The following is a 23,700-nucleotide window of genomic DNA, read 5'->3' on the forward strand; positions in this document are numbered from 1 at the left end:
TCTGCCCTGATAGAGTCCAGGACCACCAGCAACTTTATCGACAGTGTCCTCATCCAGAAGCTCCAGATACCCACACAAGAACTCCTGCAGCCAGTAAGCATTAAGGCCATTGATGGCAGACCTGTTGGGGAGGGGTTTGTTACTATCCGCACACAGCCACTGGAGCTTCAAGTCAGTGCATTAGATAAGGGAACAATTTCCTTTTTTGTCACCGGAACCCAAAACCGGGCCATTATTCTAGGATTCTCCTGGCTGGAGCTCCACGACCCACCTATATCCTAGCAAAACAAGGAAATCACCCAATTGTCCCCCTCCTGCCAGCAGCACTGCCTCCGTCTGCCTGAACTCACCCTAGCCTCCACCCTGGTGGAGAGCCCTGACCCCATTAACACTGTTCACATCCCACCATGATACAATGCATACAAGGAGATCTTCAGTAAGGGCAAGGCTTACGATTGTGCTATTGACCTGCTCCCAGGTATCATGCCACTGTACTGTCGGATCTATCCCCTGGCAATTTCTGAACAAAAGTCCATGGAGAAATATGTACAGGAAGCACTGCAGCAGGGTTACATCCATCCCTCTACATTACCTACATCAGCTGGGTTCTTCTTTGTGGAGAAGAAAGGAGGAGGCCTCTGGTCATGCATCAACTACTGAGGCCTGAACCAGGTCACAGTGAAATACCCTTATCCCCAACTCTTGTTCCCTCAGACTTAGAGCAGTTGCGCTCTATGCGGCACTACGTCATTGCCAACATAAAAGATATCCTCATCTACTCTCCTGATGAGGAGAGCCACGTAGAGCTTGTTAAGGCTGTGCTTGGCCGGCTCCTGGACAATCACTTGTACATCAAAGCAGAAAAATGTGAATTCCATGTACTCCATATCACATTTCTGGGCTATGTTATAAATGCTGAGAAAGTCAGCAATGGACCAAGATAAGGTATCGGCAGTAACTACATGGCCGACCCCCACAATGGTTAAGGAACTCCAAAGATTCCTGGGTTTCGTAAACTTTTATCAGCGTTTCATCCAGGGTTTTAGCTCCATTGCTGCCCTCTCACATCCCTGCTAAAGAAGGGGCCCAAGCACCTCCAATGGAACCTGGTGGCCAAAGGTGTGTTCACCCAGCTCAAATCTGCCTTTACCTCAGCTCCCATTCTCAAACACCTTGACCCCACCAAGCTCTTCACCATGGAGGTTGATGCCTTGGAGTTAGGGGTTGGGGCAGTGCTCTTGCAAAGCTTTGTGGAGAGACCCAAGTTACATCCTGTGGCATTCTTTTCCAAGAAACTCACCCCAGCAGAGCAAAACTACAACATCAGGAACCGGAAGCACTTGGCAGTCAAGCTGGTCCTAGAGGAGTGGAGACACTGGCTCAAGGGGGCCACACACCCATTTACCATATACATCGATCACAAGAACCTTGAAAATCTCAAGTCAGCAAAACATCTCAACCCCACTGGTCTCTCTTCTTCACCAGATTCCAGTTTACAATTGCATACTGACCTAGTTCCAAGAATACATTAGAGACCTGTGCAGGTCTGTGCTCAACTTTTTATGTTAACACCAGGATTCGAACCAACATTGCAAAAACCTGCTCCTTTCATGGACAGTGCTCTAGACCACTCAGCCATGGAGGATTATAGCATTAACTGAGGTTACGCAGCATGGGACTTACATAGTTGGTATGCAATGGTGCCACACCATGACTGTGAAATCACTACCTGAGGCTGGCATGCCAATTACATTCTTAAACATGCTCAAACTCAGTTAAACATACACATACAGACATATGCCTCTATAGGTTTCAGCCAAAGACTGAGCCAAAAAGCAGACGCCCCGTCTAGAATACATTCCTCCATCACCAATGTCCAGGAGCCCACACTCATCCTACCCCCCCAAATGCTTCATTAATGCCTTCACATGGGACAGTGACAAGGAAATAGCACAGACTCTGTCCTGTCACATTCCAGAGGATTACCCTCCTGACTAAAAGTATGTACCCCCACGACTCCGGGGTCGACTCATCACCTGGACGCACTCTTCATCAGCCACAGGACACCCCAGTAGCCAGTGTACCTATCAACTGCTCAAGGCAAAGTAGTGGTAGCAGAACATGCACACTGACATCAACTGATTCATCTCCTCTTGCTCTGCTTGTGCCCAAGCTAAGGTACCCCATGCACCTCCAGTGGGTAAACTGATGCTGCTCCCCACACCCCAGCACCCTTGGTCCCACCTAGCAACCAATTTCATTACAGACCTTCCCAAATCACAGAACAATACAACTATCATGGTAATCACTGACCAATTTTCCCTCAGGCTCATTCTGTTAACCAGCCTACCCACAACTCTTGAAACAGCAGAACTGATTTTCCCTCAAGTATTCCACTATTTTGACATCCCAGAGAACATAGTAAGTGACTGGGGTCCTCAATTCACATCCAAACTATGGTCCAAGTTCATGGATAAACTGGGGGTATCAATAAGCTTGAACTCCAGCCATCATCCCCAGTCCAATGGTCAGGTAGAATGGGCCAATCAAGAAATTAGGTGCTTCTTGAGGGTGTTCTGTCTGGAAACTCAGAAGGATTGGGCTCAGTTCCTACCCTGGGCAGTGTATGCGCAGACCTCACTAACACATTCAGCCACACTGCTCATGCCATTTCAATGCGTACTGGGATATCAGCCTCCTCTCTTCCCCTGGGACAACTCCCCCACCAACATATCAGCCGTTGATCAGTGATTCCAATGGAGTGGACAAGTTTGGGAGAACATCTGCCAATGCCTCGAACAGGTGGCCAGGAGATATAAGCACTCTGCTGACAGGCACAAAGGAGAGATACCGGTATATGGCCCCAGTGTTAGGGTATGGGGTATGAGTATCCATAAGGGACAAACGGGACCCCAACACCTGCAAAAAAACTCAGCCCCAAGTACATCAACCCCTTCAAAGTTCTCCGAAAAGTCAATGTGATGTCATACAAACTGGAGCTCCCTCAGCATTGCCACCTATCACCCACCTTTCATGTTTCCTGTCTAAAGCCAGCCATCTCAGGACCTTTAGCAACCAACACCCCAGCTACGTCACCCCTGGCACTGCTCAATCTGGAAGCACAACCCATGTACTTGGTGCACAAGGTCCTCAACTCATGCCATAAACAGGGAAACATCGAGTACCTGGTGGATTGGGAAGGTTACAGCCTAGAGGAATGCAGTTGGGTCCCAGCCAGGGACATCCTGGAACCACTGCTCAAGCAAGAATTTCATTCAAAGCACCCCGCAAAACCAGTGTCATGAGCCTGAGACTGTCCCAAGAAGAGAAGCATTCCCAGAGTGCACTGCAAAAAATGATATCTTAGCAAGTGAAAATATCTTGAAAATAGTTGAAACGATCTAGCATTTCCTATTAGAAGAATACAAGACACCAAATCTGAGATTATTAAACCTAGTTCTAGGTTGCAACCAACTTATTTGAAGATGTTTTGTCAAGTAAAAATATCTGTCCATGCAGCAAGATAATTTCACTAGTATTAAGTAATTTGCTCCGCAAATCTGGTTTTCAATTTTTTGCAGTGTAAGCACATCGGGGGGTTCTGTCACAAATGACGTGGAAGCCCTGAGTTCACGGCAGCCTTCAAACATGGCCACTGTGAACTACAACTCCCATCACACACCACACCACCCTGCCTCTCCCGAATTCTAACCTGAGTTGCACCTGTTTAGCATTTCCCTAATCACCACTCACACACTATATAAGCACTCTCCCTCAGGTTGCTCATTGTTAAGTATTGCTCAGTGTGCCTTACCTAACCGTGCCAAGCCTTTCCTTTATGTACTGCTCTAGCCCATCTCTGACTTCTCTTCCACATTCCTGACTTTGCCTTCTGCCTTGCCTGTGACATTCTGACTGTGCCTCACTTGACCCCTTGCTTTCCCCTGACTACGAACTGGATTGATTTGGATTTGTTTGCAACACCAGTTTGCAACATACCCACTCTCCCTTGTGATTGCATCTGTCAGCCACCTGCAAACCTGACACACCGGTCCAACATTCTAAAACATTTCTCTAAATTATACTGCGGTGTAAGTCAACACTATGTAGTGTATTTGCTTGTACACTTGTGTACTTAAATTTCATGGAGAGATTGAGGAAGAGAGTTCCAGATATTGGGGTCATGGCACTGAAGGACCTGCCTCCCAAGAAAATTTGGTGTGTGGAACAGCAAGGAGATTACTGGTAAAAGATCTGAGAGAGCGAGGGGGCTGTAAGGGGTCAGGAGCTCACTAAGTTAGAGAGGAGCAAGGTTAATATGGGCTGAGAGTGTGAGAAGCAAGATATTGAACTTAATACGGGACTGAACTGGTAGCCAGTGTAACTGAGAGAGTATGGGGCTGATGTGAGCAAAGCGATTGATATGGGTGAGAACTCTACCTGTGGAGTTCTGAATATACTGTAGCTTTTGTAAAAACTTAGCTGGTAGACTGTTGAAAAGTGAATTACAGTAGTCTAAGTAGGACATAATGAAAGCATGAACCAGAGTTTCTGCATCATTACTCATCAGAAATGGGCAGAGACAAGCAATGCTACAGATATCAATGAATGAAATTTTGGTGAGGAACTTGATATGTAGATCAAAATTAAGTGATGGGTCAAATAGTACACCAAGATTTCTGACAGGAGCAGGTTTAACAAGCACACATTAATACTAACAGAACTAGAAAAGCACTCAGAGAGCGCAGACCTCTGCCAAGAATCCTTTAAAAAAATCTGGGATCCAGAAGGTGATCCGGATCACCGCCAAAATTTAATGGATTGTTACTTGTGCCCAGTCACACCTGTGGAAAAAATTTCAGACAATCCGTTCCATTACTTTTTCCGTAATGTTGCTAAAAGACAAACCAACAAACAAACAAACCAATGCTACCGAAAACATAACCTCCTTGGCAGAGGTAATAATAATAACTAGAATGCATTTCTGGAGAAAATGCGAAAGTGTGCTTGCTCAGGTGTGCCGCCATGGCGACCCGGCAAGAGAGGCGACTGCACGCCCACACGACAAGTTTTGTGTCAACACGCGAAAGTTTGGCCAAGACACAAGGCGGATTCTCATACGGAGATGACAGGCTGGCAAGCTTCTTTACAGGGACATCCCAGAGCATCACTAACATGAAAATTTAGATGTAATTCTAAATCCATAAAGAGATATGACCCAAAACATGTTTTTGCTCATTGTGGCGCCCCCTAGTGGCCAAATGACACCAAATTTGATGAGGGTACATGAACTGGTACTGAAAGTTATCTCGACAAATATGGTCTTGATATGTCAAAGCATTTCTGAGATATGAGCCAAAATACATTTTTGCTAATTGTGACGCCCCCTAGTGGCCAAATGACACCATATTTGATGAGGGTAGTTTGGATGGTGTCCAAAGTCATGCCACTAAATATGGTCTTGATACATCAAAGCGTTTCCGTGATATGAGCTCACTTCCTGTTTGGTGGCTTTGCCATTGATTTTGATTGGCTGCCACGGGCGAACTCTTCGACGTATGAGAGCGAAACGAATAGCATTCATTAGGCATGGACTGGAGATCATGTGTGCCAAGTTTTGTGATGATCGGAGAAAACATGCGGCCAGGGTCACTCTACCTTCACTTTGGACAAAATTCAAAATGGCGGAAAATCTAATTAGGCGGAGAATTACGTCATAGGGTGCGTTGGAATCGTCTAGCTCCAAGGATTGCAACAGCGCCAGGCTTATGAAAATCGGACATACGGATCAAAAGTTACGTGCATGAACGTATGTAAAACTGTGATCAATTGGTGGCGCTAGAGCGTGAGACGTACCAACATGAAACTTGATGAAATCAATCAGGGTCCACTCCTCTATCAGTCTACCAAGTTTCATGACTTTACACCTTACAGTTTGGCCTACAGAAGGAAAAATCTGTTTTTTTGCGTCGCGCGCCCATTCATTTCAATGGGGAAAACATTAATCCTTTAAAAAAATCCGGGATCCAGAAGGTGATCCGGATCACCGCCAAAATTTAATGGATTGTTACTTGTGCCCAGTCACACCTCTGGAAAAAATTTCAGAGCAATCCGGTCATTACTTTTTCCGTAATGTTGCTAACAGACAAACCAACAAACAAACAAACCAACGCTACCGAAAACATAACCTCCTTGGCGGAGGTAAAAATTAGAGGATTGAGATAGTAAGACTGACCAGTAAAACTTCAGTTTTGTTTGTGTTTAACTCGAGAAAGTTAACCTGCATCCAAAGCTTTAAATCAGATATACAATCATTCTCTGCGACTGCTCTTCTTTCTCTACTTTCAAATCAGAATTAAGACTTTTCCTTCAATGGACACTTCTCTTCTTTCTTCACTGCTTAATCTGCTTCACTACTTATGTCTACATCTATTTACCATGTTTACAAAACCTACGCCACAAAGCAGGGAGTGTAAATGTGCTCCTCAGTTAAAACAGTTAGAGCAACACTGAAGTCCGCCATGTTTTTCAAACTGTTAGTTACACAGCAAAGAGAATTATTAGATTGCCTTCTCCAGGAAGGATACATGTGACACTGCCAGCACATGTGGCCAAAATAAGACACCTTAAACATAAGTGGCCAGGCTTTTCCTGGGAAATGTAATGCTGCCTACACACAGCTTTCTACCAAATGAAACTCAAAAATAGCACCAATATGTTGAAGTGTGGCAGCACGGTGGTGTAGTGGTTAGCGCTGTCGCCTCACAGCAAGAAGGTCCGGGTTCGAGCCCTGTAGCCGGCGAGGGCCTTTCTGTGTGGAGTTTGCATGTTGTGTCCGTGTGGGTTTCCTCCGGGTGCTCTGGTTTCCCCCAAAGACATGCAGGTTAGGTTAACTGGTGACTCTAAATTGACCGTAGATGTGAATGGTTGTCTGTGTCTATGTGTCAGCCCTGTGATGACCTGGCGACTTGTCCAGGGTGTACCCCGCCTTTTGCCCGTAGTCAGCTGGGATAGGCTCCAGCTTGCCTGCGACCCTGTAGAACAGGATAAAGCGGCTAGAGATAATGAGATGAGATGTTGAAGTGTCTTACCATATTGTTCCTGTCCATTATTGTCATTTTTAACCAGTGCCAGTTGTTCTGGCTGTAGCGTAACCAGAAATTAATTTCAGAGTGAATATACAAAATAATCTCACAGTTGTTCTTCTCATCTATATATTTAAATAGGTAAGTGTGATGCACTCATGCATTTCAGGTAGACGTCAGACAGCAGTTGGAGTTGTGATGGCACTAATTTGTTATTTTTATGCCTAATCATTCAAGGGACAATCTACTGTCAGAAAGTCTTTCCATATTAATAATGTTGCCATGAAATACATTTATGACACTGAAAAAGACTAAAATATAATGTTAATAACAGGGGGAAATTACAACTTATAAATCCCGATCTACTTTTCTTACAGCACAATAACTTGATACTGTAGTGGTTTGATCTATTGCCATTACAAAATTAATATATTAAAATGCTATTAGTGAAACAGCAATAAGATTACTCCCCTCTCCAACCTACAAAATAAGTAAGCATTGGTGTAAAAGAAACTACAAGAAGTCGTTGGCATCCACTCATGTTATTGCTGTCACTGAAAATTTCTCCTTCCTGACTAAGCTCTAATAAGTGTCCATAATAATGTCCATATTATGTACAGAGAACTTAGTAAACCACAGTTTTGCATTTATAGTTATCCATTTGTCAGATGTGTCACGTGAGGCAGAGTACAGCTGCACTTCAGTCCAACCCCAGTGCTCTGCACAGTTTCTGTTTTTTGCCTTTTTTTTTAATCTGTGGTTTTCAACATGGAATTTGGGGATCCATGGAGCTTTACAAGAAGTTTTGTGATTTTTTTTCCTTTCTTTACAGTAGTGGAAGTCACAACCCACCCTTAACAATGTTACTATATTTATTGTTGACTTCCTATAGTTGTTATTCTATTTGCCTGGTCACAATTGAGTGGATTTAATCCAGACGTCGATAACTCAAAAATAAGTAGGCTTCTAATTAATTTCAACTTAGACCTAACGCGTTCTGTTGGTGGATAGTTGGCTCCAATAAATAACCAAAATATTAAAGTACACATTCAAATAATAAGTCTCATCTCATCTCATTATCTCTAGCCGCTTTATCCTGTTCTACAGGGTCGCAGGCAAGCTGGAGCCTATCCCAGCTGACTACGGGCGAAAGGCGGGGTACACCCTGGACAAGTCGCCAGGTCATCACAGGGCTGACACATAGACACAGACAACCATTCACACTCACACCTACGGTCAATTTAGAGTCACCAGTTAACCTAACCTGCATGTCTTTGGACTGTGGGGGAAACCGGAGCACCCGGAGGAAACCCACGCGGACACCGGGAGAACATGCAAACTCCGCACAGAAAGGCCCTCGCCGGCCACAGGGCTCGATCCCGGACCTTCTTGCTGTGAGGCGACAGCGCTAACCACTACACCACCGTGCCACCCTCAAATAATAAGTCTTTAAAAAAATTTTATTAGATGGATTACCTTCATAAAAGATACACTGTAAAAAATGATTTGTTGTTTTAACTTAAAAAAAAGTTAGTGCAAGGGTTGCCTTAAGGGCTGCCTTAAAATTTTGAGTTCACTGAAATTAATATAGTAAGTTCAGAACAATTTAACTTACTATGTGAATTCCAGTGAACTCAAAATTTTAAGGCAGCCCTTGCACTAACTTTTTTAAGTTAAAACAACAAATATTTTTTTTACAGTGTACTGTACTGAGCGGAATTTATTTTCCAGTTAAAGAGGTCCCTCACTGCAAAAAGTTTGAGAACAGTTCTCCTAAATTAAAAGCACTTATTGAACAATTCTTGTATGAACTAATTTAATTGGCTGTATTTCATTCTCTTTTACAAGGCCATTATTTTTGAGATATTTCTTAGTCAATATAGTCAATAATTCCACCCTTCTTCTTGAGCAACCACTTTATCCTGGCCAGGGTTGTGATGGATCAGGAGATAATCCCAGGAACACTGGGCACAAGGTTGGAGAATTCACCCCAGGTAGGATACCAGGACATCACAGGGCACCACACACAAATTCACACTTCGCAGCAATTTAGCATTGCCAAGTCACCTACCATGTTTTTGGATAGCGAGAGGAAACCAGTAAGCCAGGAGGAAACCCATACAATCATGGGGAGAATATATGAAACTCCTATCTGAGCTGAGGATCAAACTGAGGGCCCTGGAGCTGTGATGTGACAACACTACACACTGTGCTACCATGCCACCTTAAGCAATATACATTTTATTTTAAAAAAATAATAAAGAAAAGAAAGAAAGACAATCCTATACTGGTGCATAATGTCAACTATATTAAATGTAAAGTTCTTGTTGGAAGTAATATAAAAAGTACTATGTACTGTGTGTCCATAAGGGTATACAATTCACACAAAGTCCTAAATACACAACCCTAGAGACAACAGTACAATAAAGTAGTAGTAAACCACTACTACTGTACATACTGCAGTACTATAAAAACAGTAACAGTTTCACTGTAATAACATAACAGACAGTACAGTATAATGCACCATAGTCACTGTTATAACCATGATATAAGTATGGTCTCTCTCTCAAAAAAAAACATGGTTAATTTCTATAAAGAAATGCCTGTTAGATGAACTGTCAGCAAGATAACTATTGCAATGCACCACATTTCACCAGCTGGCCACAAATAAGTGCAAAACAGTGGTGTAATGTAGAATGAAAACAGTTTCAGTTTTACTCTTACAGCATGTGTATCAAAGCCTGTTTCTGCCACCATAATAATGAAAAGGTTTCTTCTAGGGACTACTTCTCATATTCATGGCATAGTAATGAAAATATCATGAGATAATTTTCTCTGAATTATGACTTTCTATCTCAATAATGAAATCCTATCTCATAATTATGATTTTCAATCTCATAATTATACTTAGTATCTCATACTTATGACTTAATACCTCATAATTGTGACTTAGTATCTCATGATAATTTTCAATCTCATGATGAATTTCATTATTAGGAGACGCTAAGTCATAATTATGAAATTATTATGATATCATATAATTATGACATAATTATAACTTAGTATCTCCTAATAATGAAATGAGAATATTTCTAATAATAATAACTTACTATCTCATAATTGTGACTTAGTATCTCATAATGACTTAGTATTTCTACCTTATGACTTGCTATTTCATAATAATGAAATATGAGATTGTTTCTCGGGGAGGTACGATGGTGTAGAGGTTAGCACTGTCGCCTCACAGCAAGAAGGTCCTGGGTTCAAGGCCGGCAAGGGCCTTTCTGTGTGGAGTTTGCATGTTCTCCCCGTGTCCGCGTGGGTTTCCTCCGGGTGCTCCGGTTTCCTCCACAGTCCAAAGACATGCAGGTTAGGTTAACTGGTGACTCTAAATTGACCGTGAGTGTGAATGGTTTTGTCTCTGTGTTTCAGCCCTGCGATGACCTGGCGACTTGTCCAGGGTGTCTCCCGCCTCTCACCCATAGTCAGCTGGGATAGGCTCCAGCTTGCCTGCAACCTTGTAGAACAGGATAAGCGGCTACAGATGATGGATTTAGTATCTCATAATGACTTAGTATTTCTACCTTATGACTTGCTATTTCATAATAATGAGATATTGAGTCTTTTTGAGAAAATGTTCTCATTGTGAAATAGTAAGTCCCTCCATCCATTATCTGTAGCCGCTTATCCTGTCCTACAGGGTCGCAGGCAAGCTGGAGCCTATCCCAGCTGACTATGGGTGAGAGGCGGGGTACACCCTGGACAAGTCCTAGAACTAGAAATGGGCCCCATGAGGACAGTTGAGGGTTATACCTGGAGGATGCTCTGGACTCTTACAGTAATGCTTTTATGGCTGAGGACTACAGTTGACTTGCTAACTTTAGGACTGCAGTTGTCATAAGCAGTTTTGCACTCAAGTTTCCATCAATGAAGAGTTTATAACATCAACGAAACTGACTTCATGTTAAAACTGTTAATGTTATAGTCATGCTGTCTGTTGTTGCCCAAATGAGGATGGGTTCCCTTTTGAGTCTGGTTCCTCTCGAGGTTTCTTCCTCATGTCGTCTGAGGGAGTTTTTCCTTGCCACCGTCACCACAGGCTTGCTCATTGGGGATAGATTAGGGATAAAATTAGCTCATGTTTTAAGTCGTTCAAATTCTGTAAAGCTGCTTCGTGACAATGTTTATTGTTAAAAGCGCTATACAAATAAACTGGACTTGACTTGACTTGACTTGACAAGTCGCAAGGTCATTGCAGATACACACAACCACATACTGTAGATACAAACAACCATTCACACCTACGGTCAATTTAGAGCCACCAGTTAGCCTAACCTGCATGTCTTTGGACTGTGGGGGAAACCGGAGAACCTGGAAGAAACCTACGTGGACACGGGGAGAACATGCAAACTCCACACAGAAAGGCCCTCGAACCCAGAACCTTCTTGCTGTGAGGCGACTTCTTGCCGCCTGGGACTTATTGTTGAGTCTCTAAAATAGTCATTGAATTAAGTGACTTTTGTAGGTAAAATTAGGTGTTTAACAACCTGTTAAAAATACACCAGAATGCAGGAAATGGCATCTAATTAATTAAAAATTTTCTAGGGGAGGCCCCTCAGACCCCCCGCCAGTGTGGCCCCCCCACATTAAAAATGCTTCTGCCGCCCCTGGTCTATGTGAACCTAGACAGGCGATAAATACAGGAGGTTTTTTTTTTTTTTTTATTAACTGTGTAGTGTTTATAACCCTTAATGACTCTCATCATCTCTAACAGCGTCTCCAGTGAGAGAAATGCGCCTGTTACTTCAGCATGGCTTATGACAGGGGAAAAACTGAAAACAACACGGAAGTAAACGATAAGCACAGAGGCCAAGCCCACACTTTCTCCTCAAAACGTTACTTAATCGCAGTAAATAATGATAAGACAGTCGGGTGAAATGAAACCCATCGGAAACAGGGTGTTATTGATCGAGTCCTCTGGTCAGTGAAGAAGGGAACGCACTGGACCCCGCACAGCCAGACTGGACCTGCTCCTCCACACACAGACTTAAACTTTACTCAGTAACTCTTTACATCTTGTTCAGGTCATAACCCATGAAGTAAAGACGGAGTTTATTGGGCTACATACCATTTACTGGTGCATTCGACCGTAAGTTCGTGGCAGGACGCGACAAACTGGAACTTGGACGCTCTCTTCCCGACGCGCTGAAGCCTCTTCCACACCGAGCTCATGGCTGCATTTACACTCGGAAATCTCCCGTAAATTTAAAAAGAGCCCACATCTGAGTGAAAGAAATTGCTCTTTTATTCCTCTGTCCTCATACGAGAGGCTCTTCTCGCTCTCCTCCGCTCACATGGGCCAAATGTCAAAGTGAAGCTCTGTCTCAAACAGCACACAAGCGCACTAGCGCACTAAACAGTAAGAGGCAGCAGCATGTCATGTCAAGTCAAGTCCATCCATTATCCTGTCCTACAGGGTCGCAGGCAAGCTGGAGCCTATCCCAGCTCACTATGGGTGAGAGGCGGGAGACACCCTGGACAAGTCACCAGATCATTGCAGGGCTGACACACAACCATTCACACCTACGGTCAATTTAGAGCCACCAGTTACCCTAACCTGCATGTCTTTGGACTGTGGAGGAAACCCACACAGACACGGGGAGAGCATGCAAACTCCACACAGAAACGCTCTCGTCCGCCACCGGGCTCGAACCCAGAACCTTCTTGCTGTGAGGCGACAGTGCTAACCACTACACCACCGTGCCACCTCTTCTATTCACTTATTCATCCATCCATTATCTGTAGCCACTTTATCCTGTTCTACAGGGTCTCAGGCAAGCTGGAGCCTATCCCAGCTGACTACGGGCGAAAGGCGGGGTACACCCTGGACAAGTCGCCAGGTCATCTCAGGGCTGAAACACAGAGACAGACAACCATTCACACTCACATTCACACCTACGGTCAATTTAGAGTCACCAGTTAACCTAACCTGCATGTCTTTGGACTGTGGAGGAAACCCACACAGACACGGGGAGAACATGCAAACTCCACACAGAAAGGCCCTCGTCGGCCACCGGGCTCAAACCCAGGACCTTCCTGCTGTGAGGCGACAGTGCTAACCACTACAACACCGTGCCACCCCTTCTATTCATTTATTCATCCATCCATTATCTGTAGTCACTTATCCTGTCCTACAGGGTCGCAGGCAAGCTGGAGCCTATCCCAGCTGACTATGGGCGAGAGACGGGGTACACCCTGGACAAGTCACCAGATCATCACAGGGCTGACACACAGACAACCATTCACACTCACATTCACACCTACAGTCAATTTAGAGCCACCAATTAACCTAACCTGCATGTCTTTGGACTGTAGGGGAAACCGGAGCACCCGAAGGAAACCCATGCAGACACGGGGAGAACATGTAAACTCCATACAGAAAGGCCCTCGTCGGCCACTGGGCTCAAATCCAGGACCTTCCTGCTGTGAGGCGACAGTGCTAACCACTACACCACCATGCTGCCCAAGAAACAATCTCATATTTCATTATTATGAAATAGCAAGTCATAAGGTAGAAATACTAAGTCATTATGAGATACTAAGTCACAATTATGAGATAGTAAGTTATTATTATTAGAAATATTCTCATTTCATTATTAGGAGATACTAAGTCATATCCATCCATCCATTATCTGTAGTCACTTATCCTGTCCTACAGGGTTGCAGGCAAGCTGGAGCCTATCCCAGCTGACTATGGGTGAGAGGCGGGGTACACCCTGGACAAGTCACCAGATCATCGCAGGGCTGACACCTAGACAACCATTCACACTCACATTCACACCTACGGTCAGTTTAGAGCCACCAGTTAACCTAACCTGCAGGTCTTTGGACTGTTGGGGAAACCGGAGCACCCGGAGGAAACCCATGCAGACACGGGGAGAACATGCAAACGCCGCACAGAAAGGCCCTCGTCAGCTGCTGGGCTCAAACCTTCTTGCTGTGAGGTGACAGTGCTAACCACTACACCACTGTGCCACCCCGTCACGTCAAGTCAAGTCAAGTTTCCTTAAATATTCATGATGTACCTGTCAAAAGCCTGGGCACACCTACTCATTCTTAGGATTTTCTGTATTTTGACTATTTTCTAGTCAAGTCAAGTTTATTTGTATAGCGCTTTTAACAATAAACATTGTCGCAAAGCAGCTTTTACAGAACTTAAATGACTTAAAACATGAGCTAATTTTTTCCCTAATCTATCCCCAATGAGCAAGCCTGTGGCGATGGTGGCAAGGAAAAACTCCCTCAGACGACATGAGGAAGAAACCTCGAGAGGAACCAGACTCAAAAGGGAACCCATCCTCATTTGGGCAACAACAGATAACATGACTGATAACATTAACAGTTTTAACATGAAGACAGTTTCGTTGATGTTATGACTCTTCATTGATGGAAACTTGAGTGCAAAACTGTTCATGACAACTGCAGTCCTCAGCCATAAAAGCATTACTGTAAGTGTCCAGAGTGTCTTCCAAGCGTGACTTTCAACTGTCCATATGGGGCCATCCTCCGCAGGAGCAATATGATGAGACTCCGACCAGACACAGGGCATCAGGATGGATCAGGCAGATCCGAGGAGCAGAAGAGGCCAGCATCTCAATCTTAGGATTGACATGTAACTCAGAGGGACAGACTGGGGGGGGGGGGGGGGGGGGGGGGGACAGGTTGTTAGATATGCCTAGTGTCACCTGAATAAGTAGGAACAGTATACATTTTGCTCTGAGTAAAAGCAGGGACTCCGGCAAAACTAACTATGACAGCATAACTAAAAGGGGAGAGCCAGAAGGTAACACAGGCATGAGGGAGCCCCGGGACATAAAGCAGCAGCCACTACACCATCAACAAACTCGAGTGAGCAAGCGAGTGGGGACTGACAGCATCCATACATCCCAGTTTACCAAAACACTCTATGTCTGAGGACCCTCCAGATCTACACCTTTACCTCATAAACACCATTAACACAAGGCTTGACTAAACAGATATGTTTTCAGCCTAGACTTAAACACTGAGACTGTGTCTGATTCCCGAACACTACTTGGAAGGCTGTTCCATAACTGTGGGGCTTTGTAAGAAAAGGCTCTGCCCCCTGATGTACCGTAGCCTTCACTATACGAGGTACCAGCAGATAGCCTGCACCTTTTGATCCAAGTAGGCATGGCAGGTCATAAAGGACCAGTATTTTCTACACTGTAGAACAATACTGAAGACATCAAAACTATGAAATAACATATGGAACATATATGGATTTATGTGGTAAACAAAATATGTTTCATATTTTAGATTCTTCAAAGTAGCCAGCATTTACCTTGATGACTCTTTGTACACTATTAGCATTATCTTAACCAGCGTCATGAGGTAGTCACCTGGAATGTTTTTCAATTAACAGTTGTGCCTCGTCAAATGGTAATTAGTGCAATTTCTTGCCTTCTTAATGCGTTTGAGATCAAACAGTAAATAGTAAATTATAAAAATACAGTAAATAGCCCTATTCCACAACTGTAGTAACCCATATTATGTCAAGAACCACTCAACTAAGTGAAAAGAAACAACAGTCCATCATTACTTTAAGACATGAAGAGTTTTTAATTAATAAAATTTAAAAAAAAAACCATTGAATTAGAAGGTGTGTCCAAACTTTTGACAGGTCCTGTATATGTTCTAACTCTACAATAGTAACTAGGCAATGGTGAGGGAAGATTAGCATCTCTACTCAGACTGAAAGTATTTGAAAATATGATAAGGTGTTTTATATTTCGACATTTAACAGAGCAAGGACCTTGAGTGAACTAGTAAAAAATAAAGTCTTAATTATAGCAGGCTTTTGTTTGTGTGTGTATGATCGCTTATTTCCTTCCAGGCAGTCTGAAGTTCATCCATCCATCCATTATCCCTAACCGCTTATCCTGTGCAGGGTCACGGACAAGTTGGAGCCTATCCCAGCTGACTATGGTTGAGAGGTGGGGTACACCCTGGACAAGTCACCAGATCATCGCAGGGCTGACACATAGACAAACAATCATTCACACTCACATTCACACCTACAGTCAATCTAGAGACACCAATTAGCCTAACCTGCATGTCTTTGGGGGAAACTGGAGCACCCAGAGGAAACCCACGCATACACAGGAAGAACATGCAAACTCCACACAGAAAGGCCCCCGTCAGCCGCTGGGCTTGAACCCAGGACCTTCTTCTTGTAGTGCTAACCACTACACCACTGTGCCGCCCAGTCTGAAGTTCAGAATCACTATATTTCCACAAACTAGGTCCATTAAATAACCATTAATCTGGCAATGGAAGGGGAGGAAGTCTGCAATGGTGCATAGCCTATACATGACTAGATAAAGCCATCAGACAGACTTCCTAAGTACACTATATGGCCAGAGATTTGTGGACACCTGATCATTACTCATACGTGCTTCTTGTTTAACATCCCATTCAAGATTTAGTCGCTCTTTACTGTTATAATAATCTCCACTCTTCACTCGTAGCTGTGGGGATTTGGTTATTCAGCCACAAGAGCATTAGTGAGGGCAGGCACTGATGTTGGGTGAGGAGGCCTGAGGTGCAGCTGATGTTCTAATTCATCCCAAAGGTGTTCAGTGGGATTGAGGTCAGGACGCCTGAGTTCTTCCATTCTGACCTTGGTAAACCATGTCCAAATGCAATTTCAAATGAATAATAAAATCAAACATTTTATGTCAATTTTATCTTCAGTAGCGATTAGCCAACTTACTAGAAAATGTGATTTTCCAGCTGTTCCTTGGTGAAATAAAGCCTGCTTGCCAGAAGCTATGCAACACAGCTGGATTTGGATGAGAAAATAAAGGATGAATATAGAGTGAATGGGTTTGGTTAGTTCAGTTCAACAGCACTGCTCCATAGTCCTGTTTCCTAGCTATTTTAGGTAATAAGGAAATGGTCTTAAAATAGCCATTTCCGAAATAAAAACACCATGTTCATTCTGAGGAATTTTGGTTCTTCGTTGTTATATCTTTATTTCACTCTGGAACTTTATTGATATGAACCAATGCTCTCCTGGAAGATGACTTACTTTTCACAGTGTACTGTTACTGTGACTTACTGTTCACAGTGTACTGTTCACAAGATCATTTGTCTGTTGCTGTTCATTAAAGATCTTCTGCTGGATGTTACCCAATAACCACCAAAATATCCAAGCAAATAACTGCTTCTTTAAGAGAATTACTGTGTGATATTTCAAACATGAATTAGACATTTCTTCCAGTCCTACTTATTTACTTTGATAAGCCAAATCAAGACAGGACTGAAGGTCAGCTTTAAATAGAGAAAATAATAACACATCCGTTTTCAGATTAAATAAATATCACAGGAGCCAAATATGTGACATTATAAATATATGTATTTTTTAACAAGCTTATATATGGTTATTATAAATGGGTTAAACTGGGTAAATTCCCCGAGCTAAGAATAACACAGTTGAGCAGGCGTGAGAGAGAAAGTGAGAGGGAGGGAGTCAAAGACAGATGGGATGAATGATCCAGCAGTCATGTTGAGGTGAAAGATCACTTTTCCCAGCAGTTAACTTCCTAGGAGTTTACAGTGTACAGGTCTTAGCACTTCCTGTTTTTCTACAGGATGGAACGTGTACGTTAAAACCACCAACAGGAAATACAGTTGTGGTCAGAAGTTTACATACAGTGACATGAATGTCATCTTGGATATGAATGTCATGGCTTTCAGTGATTTCTTTGAATTGTTCTTTTTCTGGGGTAGAACGATGGTACAGCATACATCTTTAATAAAAAAAAACACTAGAATTTGGTGCACAAGTTTTAATTTTCTTTGGGCTTACTGAAATCAACACAGGGTCAAAATTCTACATACAGGGTCAAAAATTTACATATGCTCACTTAGATTATTAATTCAAAGGTGCTCAAACTTCCAAAATGTCTCTTATCTTGCCAAGACCTAGGTCTCTTAACTTCCTGTTAGTGATCATGATTGTCTACAGCTGGTAGCTTCTCTGTGCCTTCATAAAAAGGGTTTGTTTACAGCACTTATTAGATTGACCAACACACAGTAAAATGGGAAAGTCCAAGGAGCTCAGTGCAGATCTGAGAAAGAGGATTGCAGATATACACAACTCCGGAATGTTTCTTGGAGCCATTTTTAAACAATTGCAAATTCCAAGATCAGGTCAAACAATTGTATCCAAGTTATTGTGAGGTGTCGTCACTTTGCCAAGCCACTTTGCTTCAAGATAACCCAAACTGTCACCCTCAGCCAAAAGGAAATTGGTTTGGATGGTCAGGAACAACCTGGGAACCACCATGGCACAGCCCTGCCATGAACTGGAAGCTGATGGATCACTGTCTACAGTTCAGATCACCGTGGACTAAGAGGCTGCTATCCAAGAAATAACCCCCTGCTCCAAAATTGACACCTTCAAGCTTAACTAAAGTTTGAAGCTGACCACATGGACAAAGAAAAAAGCCTTCTGGAGGATAGCTGTATGGTCAGATGAGACAAAGATTGAGTTGTTTGGCCACAATGACTACCATGTACAGAGGGACACTGTACCAACTGGTGGTGGTGGTGGTGGTAGGATCATCATGCTCTGGGGCTGTTTTGCTGCCAATAGAATTGATTCATTGCACAAAGTGGATGGAATAATGAAGAAGGAGGACTACCTCAGAATTCTTCAGCATAAACCATCAGAAACTTGAGCATGACTTGGGACTTACAACAGGACAATGAACCCAAACACACATCAGAGCTGGTTGTGGAAGATAAAGCAGGCTAACATTAAGCTTAAAACAAGTCCTGACTTCAACCCTATTGAAAATATATGGACTGTGCTTATAAGTCAAGTCCATGCCAAGAAAAAAATTTTAATTGAACTCTACCAATTCTACCATGAAGAGTCGTGAAATATCCAACCAGAATTCTGCCAGAAGCTTGTTCATGGTAAACAAAAATGTTTGGTCAAGATGAATCTTGCAAAGAGACATTTTACCCAAATATTAGGTGTGCTGTATGTATATTTTTGACCCAGTATGTATAATTTTGACCCTGTGATGTTGATTTCAGAAAATCCAAAGAAAATTAAAACTTGTGCACCAAATTCTAGTGTTTTTTTAATTAAAAATGTATGCTGTACATTCTGCCACAGAAAAAGAACAGTTCAAAGAAATTACTGAAAGCTCAAATATTGCCATAACATTCATATCCAAGACTACCTTCATGTCACTGTATGTAAACTTCTGACCACAACTGTACATTCACCAGAACAGTACTGATGAAAGTCACTAGTTACGTAGCTTTTTTCACCATTTTGTTTTCACATGCTTTTTTAACACTATAAGTATAAAGAATGTTTATGTACCACTCATGAGAAAAATGCATATAAGGATTTATGAGCCATAAAATGGCTGTGTTTTGCCAACTGGATGCATAAGTCCAAGTTAATATTAAAAAAATTAAAAAAACTCAAAAATAAAATACAAGTTAATTTACACACACACACACACACACACACACACACACACACACACACACACACAGAGCAAAACTGAATCAAGTAACAAGTTGCCAAACACAAAAAGCTGAATTTAATAGGAGAGTTACAATAAATAAATAAATAAATAAATAAATAACACATGATGTTTTAACCACCCAAAAAGCACACTCGATCTTTGTAAATCTGTCTTTATAAATTCAGTGATGTATTATATAAGCATATATAATGTCTTGTGTATTTCACCTTGCTCCTGGACGGACTATATTTTATTCCACTACATGAGCTCAGTGCTCCAAGTTACTTAAAAGGTTATAGAGGGTATCACATTCAAGTAAGGTTTAATCCACTGTATGTACTGAACATTCACCTTTGATCTCATATCCAGAGAATTAAAGGGGGGTAACTCTGGTGAGGTAAAAGAAAAAAAAAGATTTTCTGCATTCATAAAAACAGACACTAAACGTCCTCATTTTATCTCAAACTACAAAGATGGTATCTCTTAGAAAGAAGCATTATTTTTCAAGCAGCTGTAAGAGCTCACAACAGTTTATCTTAAAGAGTGGAAAAGTACTTCTGGTGTTGTGGTGGTGTTGCATCAACTCTAAAAGATCACAGCTTGCATTTAGACCACCTTGATAAATATAGACATGCATTACAGGAGCACCTGCTAACAGTCCATCAAAATGACAGGGGCTTGACTGTCAGACTGTTAGAGTAACAAGCTCACCCTAATCTCCACAGTAACAATGTATGTGTATATCCAAAATAATATGTCCAACATTAATACATTTCTATATCTAAAATCTATATGCAGAATTTATATATTTCCGTAAAGCTACTTTGTGACTACGTCCATTGTTAAAAGCGCTATACAAATAAACTTGAATTGAATTAATGATACTATAGCATGTAGTCAAGCTGGGGAAACCCCCTTCGGGCCAAGAAAGCATTAATGAGATGCTTCTTCCGTTCTAGGCCCACAATTGTTCATAACCAGATCACGAGGCCAGTAATGTCCTTGCTGTCAAAATCCCTATAATGGAGTCCATCATGCACAATGTGTACTTCCATTCAGGAATGGTGAAGGCATGCATTGTAGAGTCAGGGGTGGTTTTCAATTATTTTGTGTATTAGCATCTTACAGAGATCTCTTTGAACCTCCTTCTGTGGAATTTACACCAAAGATTTTCCTATCTAACAAAAAACATTAACCCTAGGTGTACCAGTCAAACGTTTGGACACACTTCAATGGTTTTTCCTTATTTTCATTAATTAAAAGACTCTTCATGTCTTAAAGTAATGATGGATGTCATTTCTTTTTACTTAGTTGAGCAGTTCTTGACATAATATGGATTACTACAGTTGTGGAATAGGGCTATTTACTGTATTTTTATTATTTACTGTTTGATCTCAAACGTGGGCGGCACGGTGGTGTAGTGGTTAGCGCTGTCGCCTCACAGCAAGAAGGTCCTGGGTTCGAGCCCCGCAGCCGGCGAGGGCCTTTCTGTGCGGAGTTTGCATGTTCTCCCCGTGTCCGCGTGGGTTTCCTCCGGGTGCTCCGGTTTCCCCCACAGTCCAAAGACATGCAGGTTAGGTTAACTGGTGACTCTAAATTGACCGCAGGTGTGAATGTGAGTGTGAATGATTGTCTGTGTCTATGTGTCAGCCCTGTGATGACCTGGCGACTTGTCCAGGGTGTACCCCGCCTTTCGCCCGTAGTCAGCTGGGATAGGCTCCAGCTTGCCTGCGACCCTGTAGAAGGATAAAGCGGCTAGAGATAATGAGATGAGATGAGATCTCAAACGTATTTAGAAGGCAATAAATTGCACTAATTAACCTTTGATGAGACACGCCTGTTAATTGAAAGGCATTCCAGGTGACTACCTCATGAAGCTGGTTAAGATAATGCCAATAGTGTGCAAAGCGTCATCAAGGTAAACGCTGGCTACTGTGAAGAATCTAAAATATGAAACATATTTTGTTATCTTTTTCTGAACACTTTTCTGTTTACCACATAATTCCATATAAGTTCCGGATGTTATTTCATAGTTTTGATGTCTCCAGTATTGTTCTACAGTGTAGAAAATAGTCAAAATACAGAAAACCCTATGAATGAGTAGGGGTGTCCAAACTTTTGACTGGTACTGTATATACAGCAAGGACTAGTACAGCATTAGCTGAATATTCATTCATCTTAAAGTCAACACGTTATGCAGGATCTGAAGTCTGTGTCAGCAACACTGGGCATGAGGCAGGAGAATTCACCCCAGATGGGAAGGAAGTTCATTGCACAACACTCTTTACAAACACACCTTCACACACTATTTCAAACCTAAGCCAATTTTGCACAGCCAATCCATGTACTTGCATGTTTTTGGACAGTGGGAGGAAACTCGTGTGAATAGATGGTAATCAGAGCTCAGGATCGAGCTGAGGATTCTTAAGCTGTGAGGTGGCAGCCTCAGCACTACCCTCTGCACTATCATGCTGCCATTAACTGATTAATGATTGTGAACATCTGTGTTGATGTTTGTGTTTATTAGCTTTTATTTAGCTCCATAATTACCCCTTAAGCTTAAAGATATTTAGGGGTGAATGAGTGACTGAAGACAAAACTCGACCTTGATATCATCAAAGCAAAGAGGAAAAACAATCCTAATCCCAATCCTAAATAAAAATGAAAGGAACGTCCAGACAGCCTTCACTGTTGAGTCCATGGGCTTTCCAAGGGACAGACATAACTGACATAATGCCATTTTAGGAGTGTGTGATCTCATCTGTTTATTACGCAGGCAGGGGTGTTTATGTCATGCTGGATGGGTTGAGGCAGAGCCATCAGTGCTGGGCACAGACTCTGAGTCACCATGCCTTCTCGCTACACTCTCTCCCTCCCTCCCTCTCTCACTTGTGTGCTTGTGCTCACACCCTGACCTACAAGCCTAATGTGTCACTCAAGGGCAAAATGATGAGCCTCAACATAGATAACTACAACATGAAGCACCATAATATGAGGTAAACTGTCAGGATGTGAGGTATCTAGTATAATCCATCCATCCATCCATTATATGTAGCCGCTTATCCTGTTCTACAGGGTCGCAGGCAAGCTGGAGCCCTTCCCAGCTGACTCTGGGCGAGAGGCGGGGTACACCCTGGACAAGTCGCCAGGTCATCGCAGGGCTGACACATAGACACAGACAACCATTCATACTCACATTCACACCTACGGTCAATTTAGAGTCACCAGTTAACCTAACCTGCATGTCTTTGGACTGTGGGGGAAACCGGAGCACCCGGAGGAAACCCATGCGGACACGGGGAGAACATGCAAACTCCACACAGAAAGGCCCTCGTCGGCCGCTGGGCTCGAACCCAGAACCTTCTTGCTGTGAGGCAACAGCGCTAACCACTACACCACCGTGCTGCTCATCTAGTATAATCATCTGAACATTTATATTGTTTAATTCGCCACCATTAATCAAAGCCATCATTCTCTTTCTTCTTCTCACCTTAGACAAGTGATATAAATGACATTTAGTTTTTTTTTTTTTAATATTACATTTTCTGTAATATGTAACATCTTTTAAAAAGGTTCCATTTTATGGATGGCTTTAATAAGATAGTGATTTGCATTGGCAAGAACATTGTGAACAGGTTCCCATCTAGTGGCTGAGAGATTTCTAACTCAGAAAAAAAGGATTATAAAATAAAAAGATGAAGGCATGACCTAGCTACTTTACAAATGTGTAGCAAAACACATCAATTTGCTTAATTAAAGAGCCCGAAGAGAGTTTTAGTCTATTACAGGAAAAACAACATGGTACAGCAGGGCTCAGCAAAATGACAATATACAGCATACATATAATAATACACTTTTTGAGTGTTGGTGCTTTTATAAACCACTAAGTCTCTGAGCTTTGAGAAGCCACTGTTATAAACCATTGTTATTCACTGTAAGCTTGCTAAGGTGGCTTTGACGTCTCACAATTCTTGCAAATGTCATTGCTTATGCCTTTATCTGCCTCAATTTCTGTACCAATTTTGTACCATGTTTTCCTC

General features: G+C 42.5%; 1 protein-coding gene across 12 annotated transcripts in view; it reads right to left on the minus strand.

Annotated features, from left to right (window-relative positions):
- Positions 1-12,486, minus strand: part of ehbp1l1a (EH domain binding protein 1-like 1a) — a 105,108-nt gene extending 92,622 nt beyond the window's left edge. For all 12 annotated transcript variants that reach the window (XM_060933749.1, XM_060933739.1, XM_060933833.1 and 9 more), the window contains exon 1: positions 12,214-12,486. In XM_060933749.1, the coding sequence (XP_060789732.1) occupies positions 12,214-12,317 (104 nt within the window). In that variant the 5' untranslated portion in view covers positions 12,318-12,486. The remainder of the gene's footprint in view (positions 1-12,213) is intronic.
- Between the last annotated feature and the right edge of the window lie 11,214 nt (positions 12,487-23,700).

The sequence above is a fragment of the Neoarius graeffei genome, chromosome 1 (genome assembly GCF_027579695.1).
Source record: "Neoarius graeffei isolate fNeoGra1 chromosome 1, fNeoGra1.pri, whole genome shotgun sequence".
NCBI lineage: Eukaryota > Metazoa > Chordata > Actinopteri > Siluriformes > Ariidae > Neoarius > Neoarius graeffei.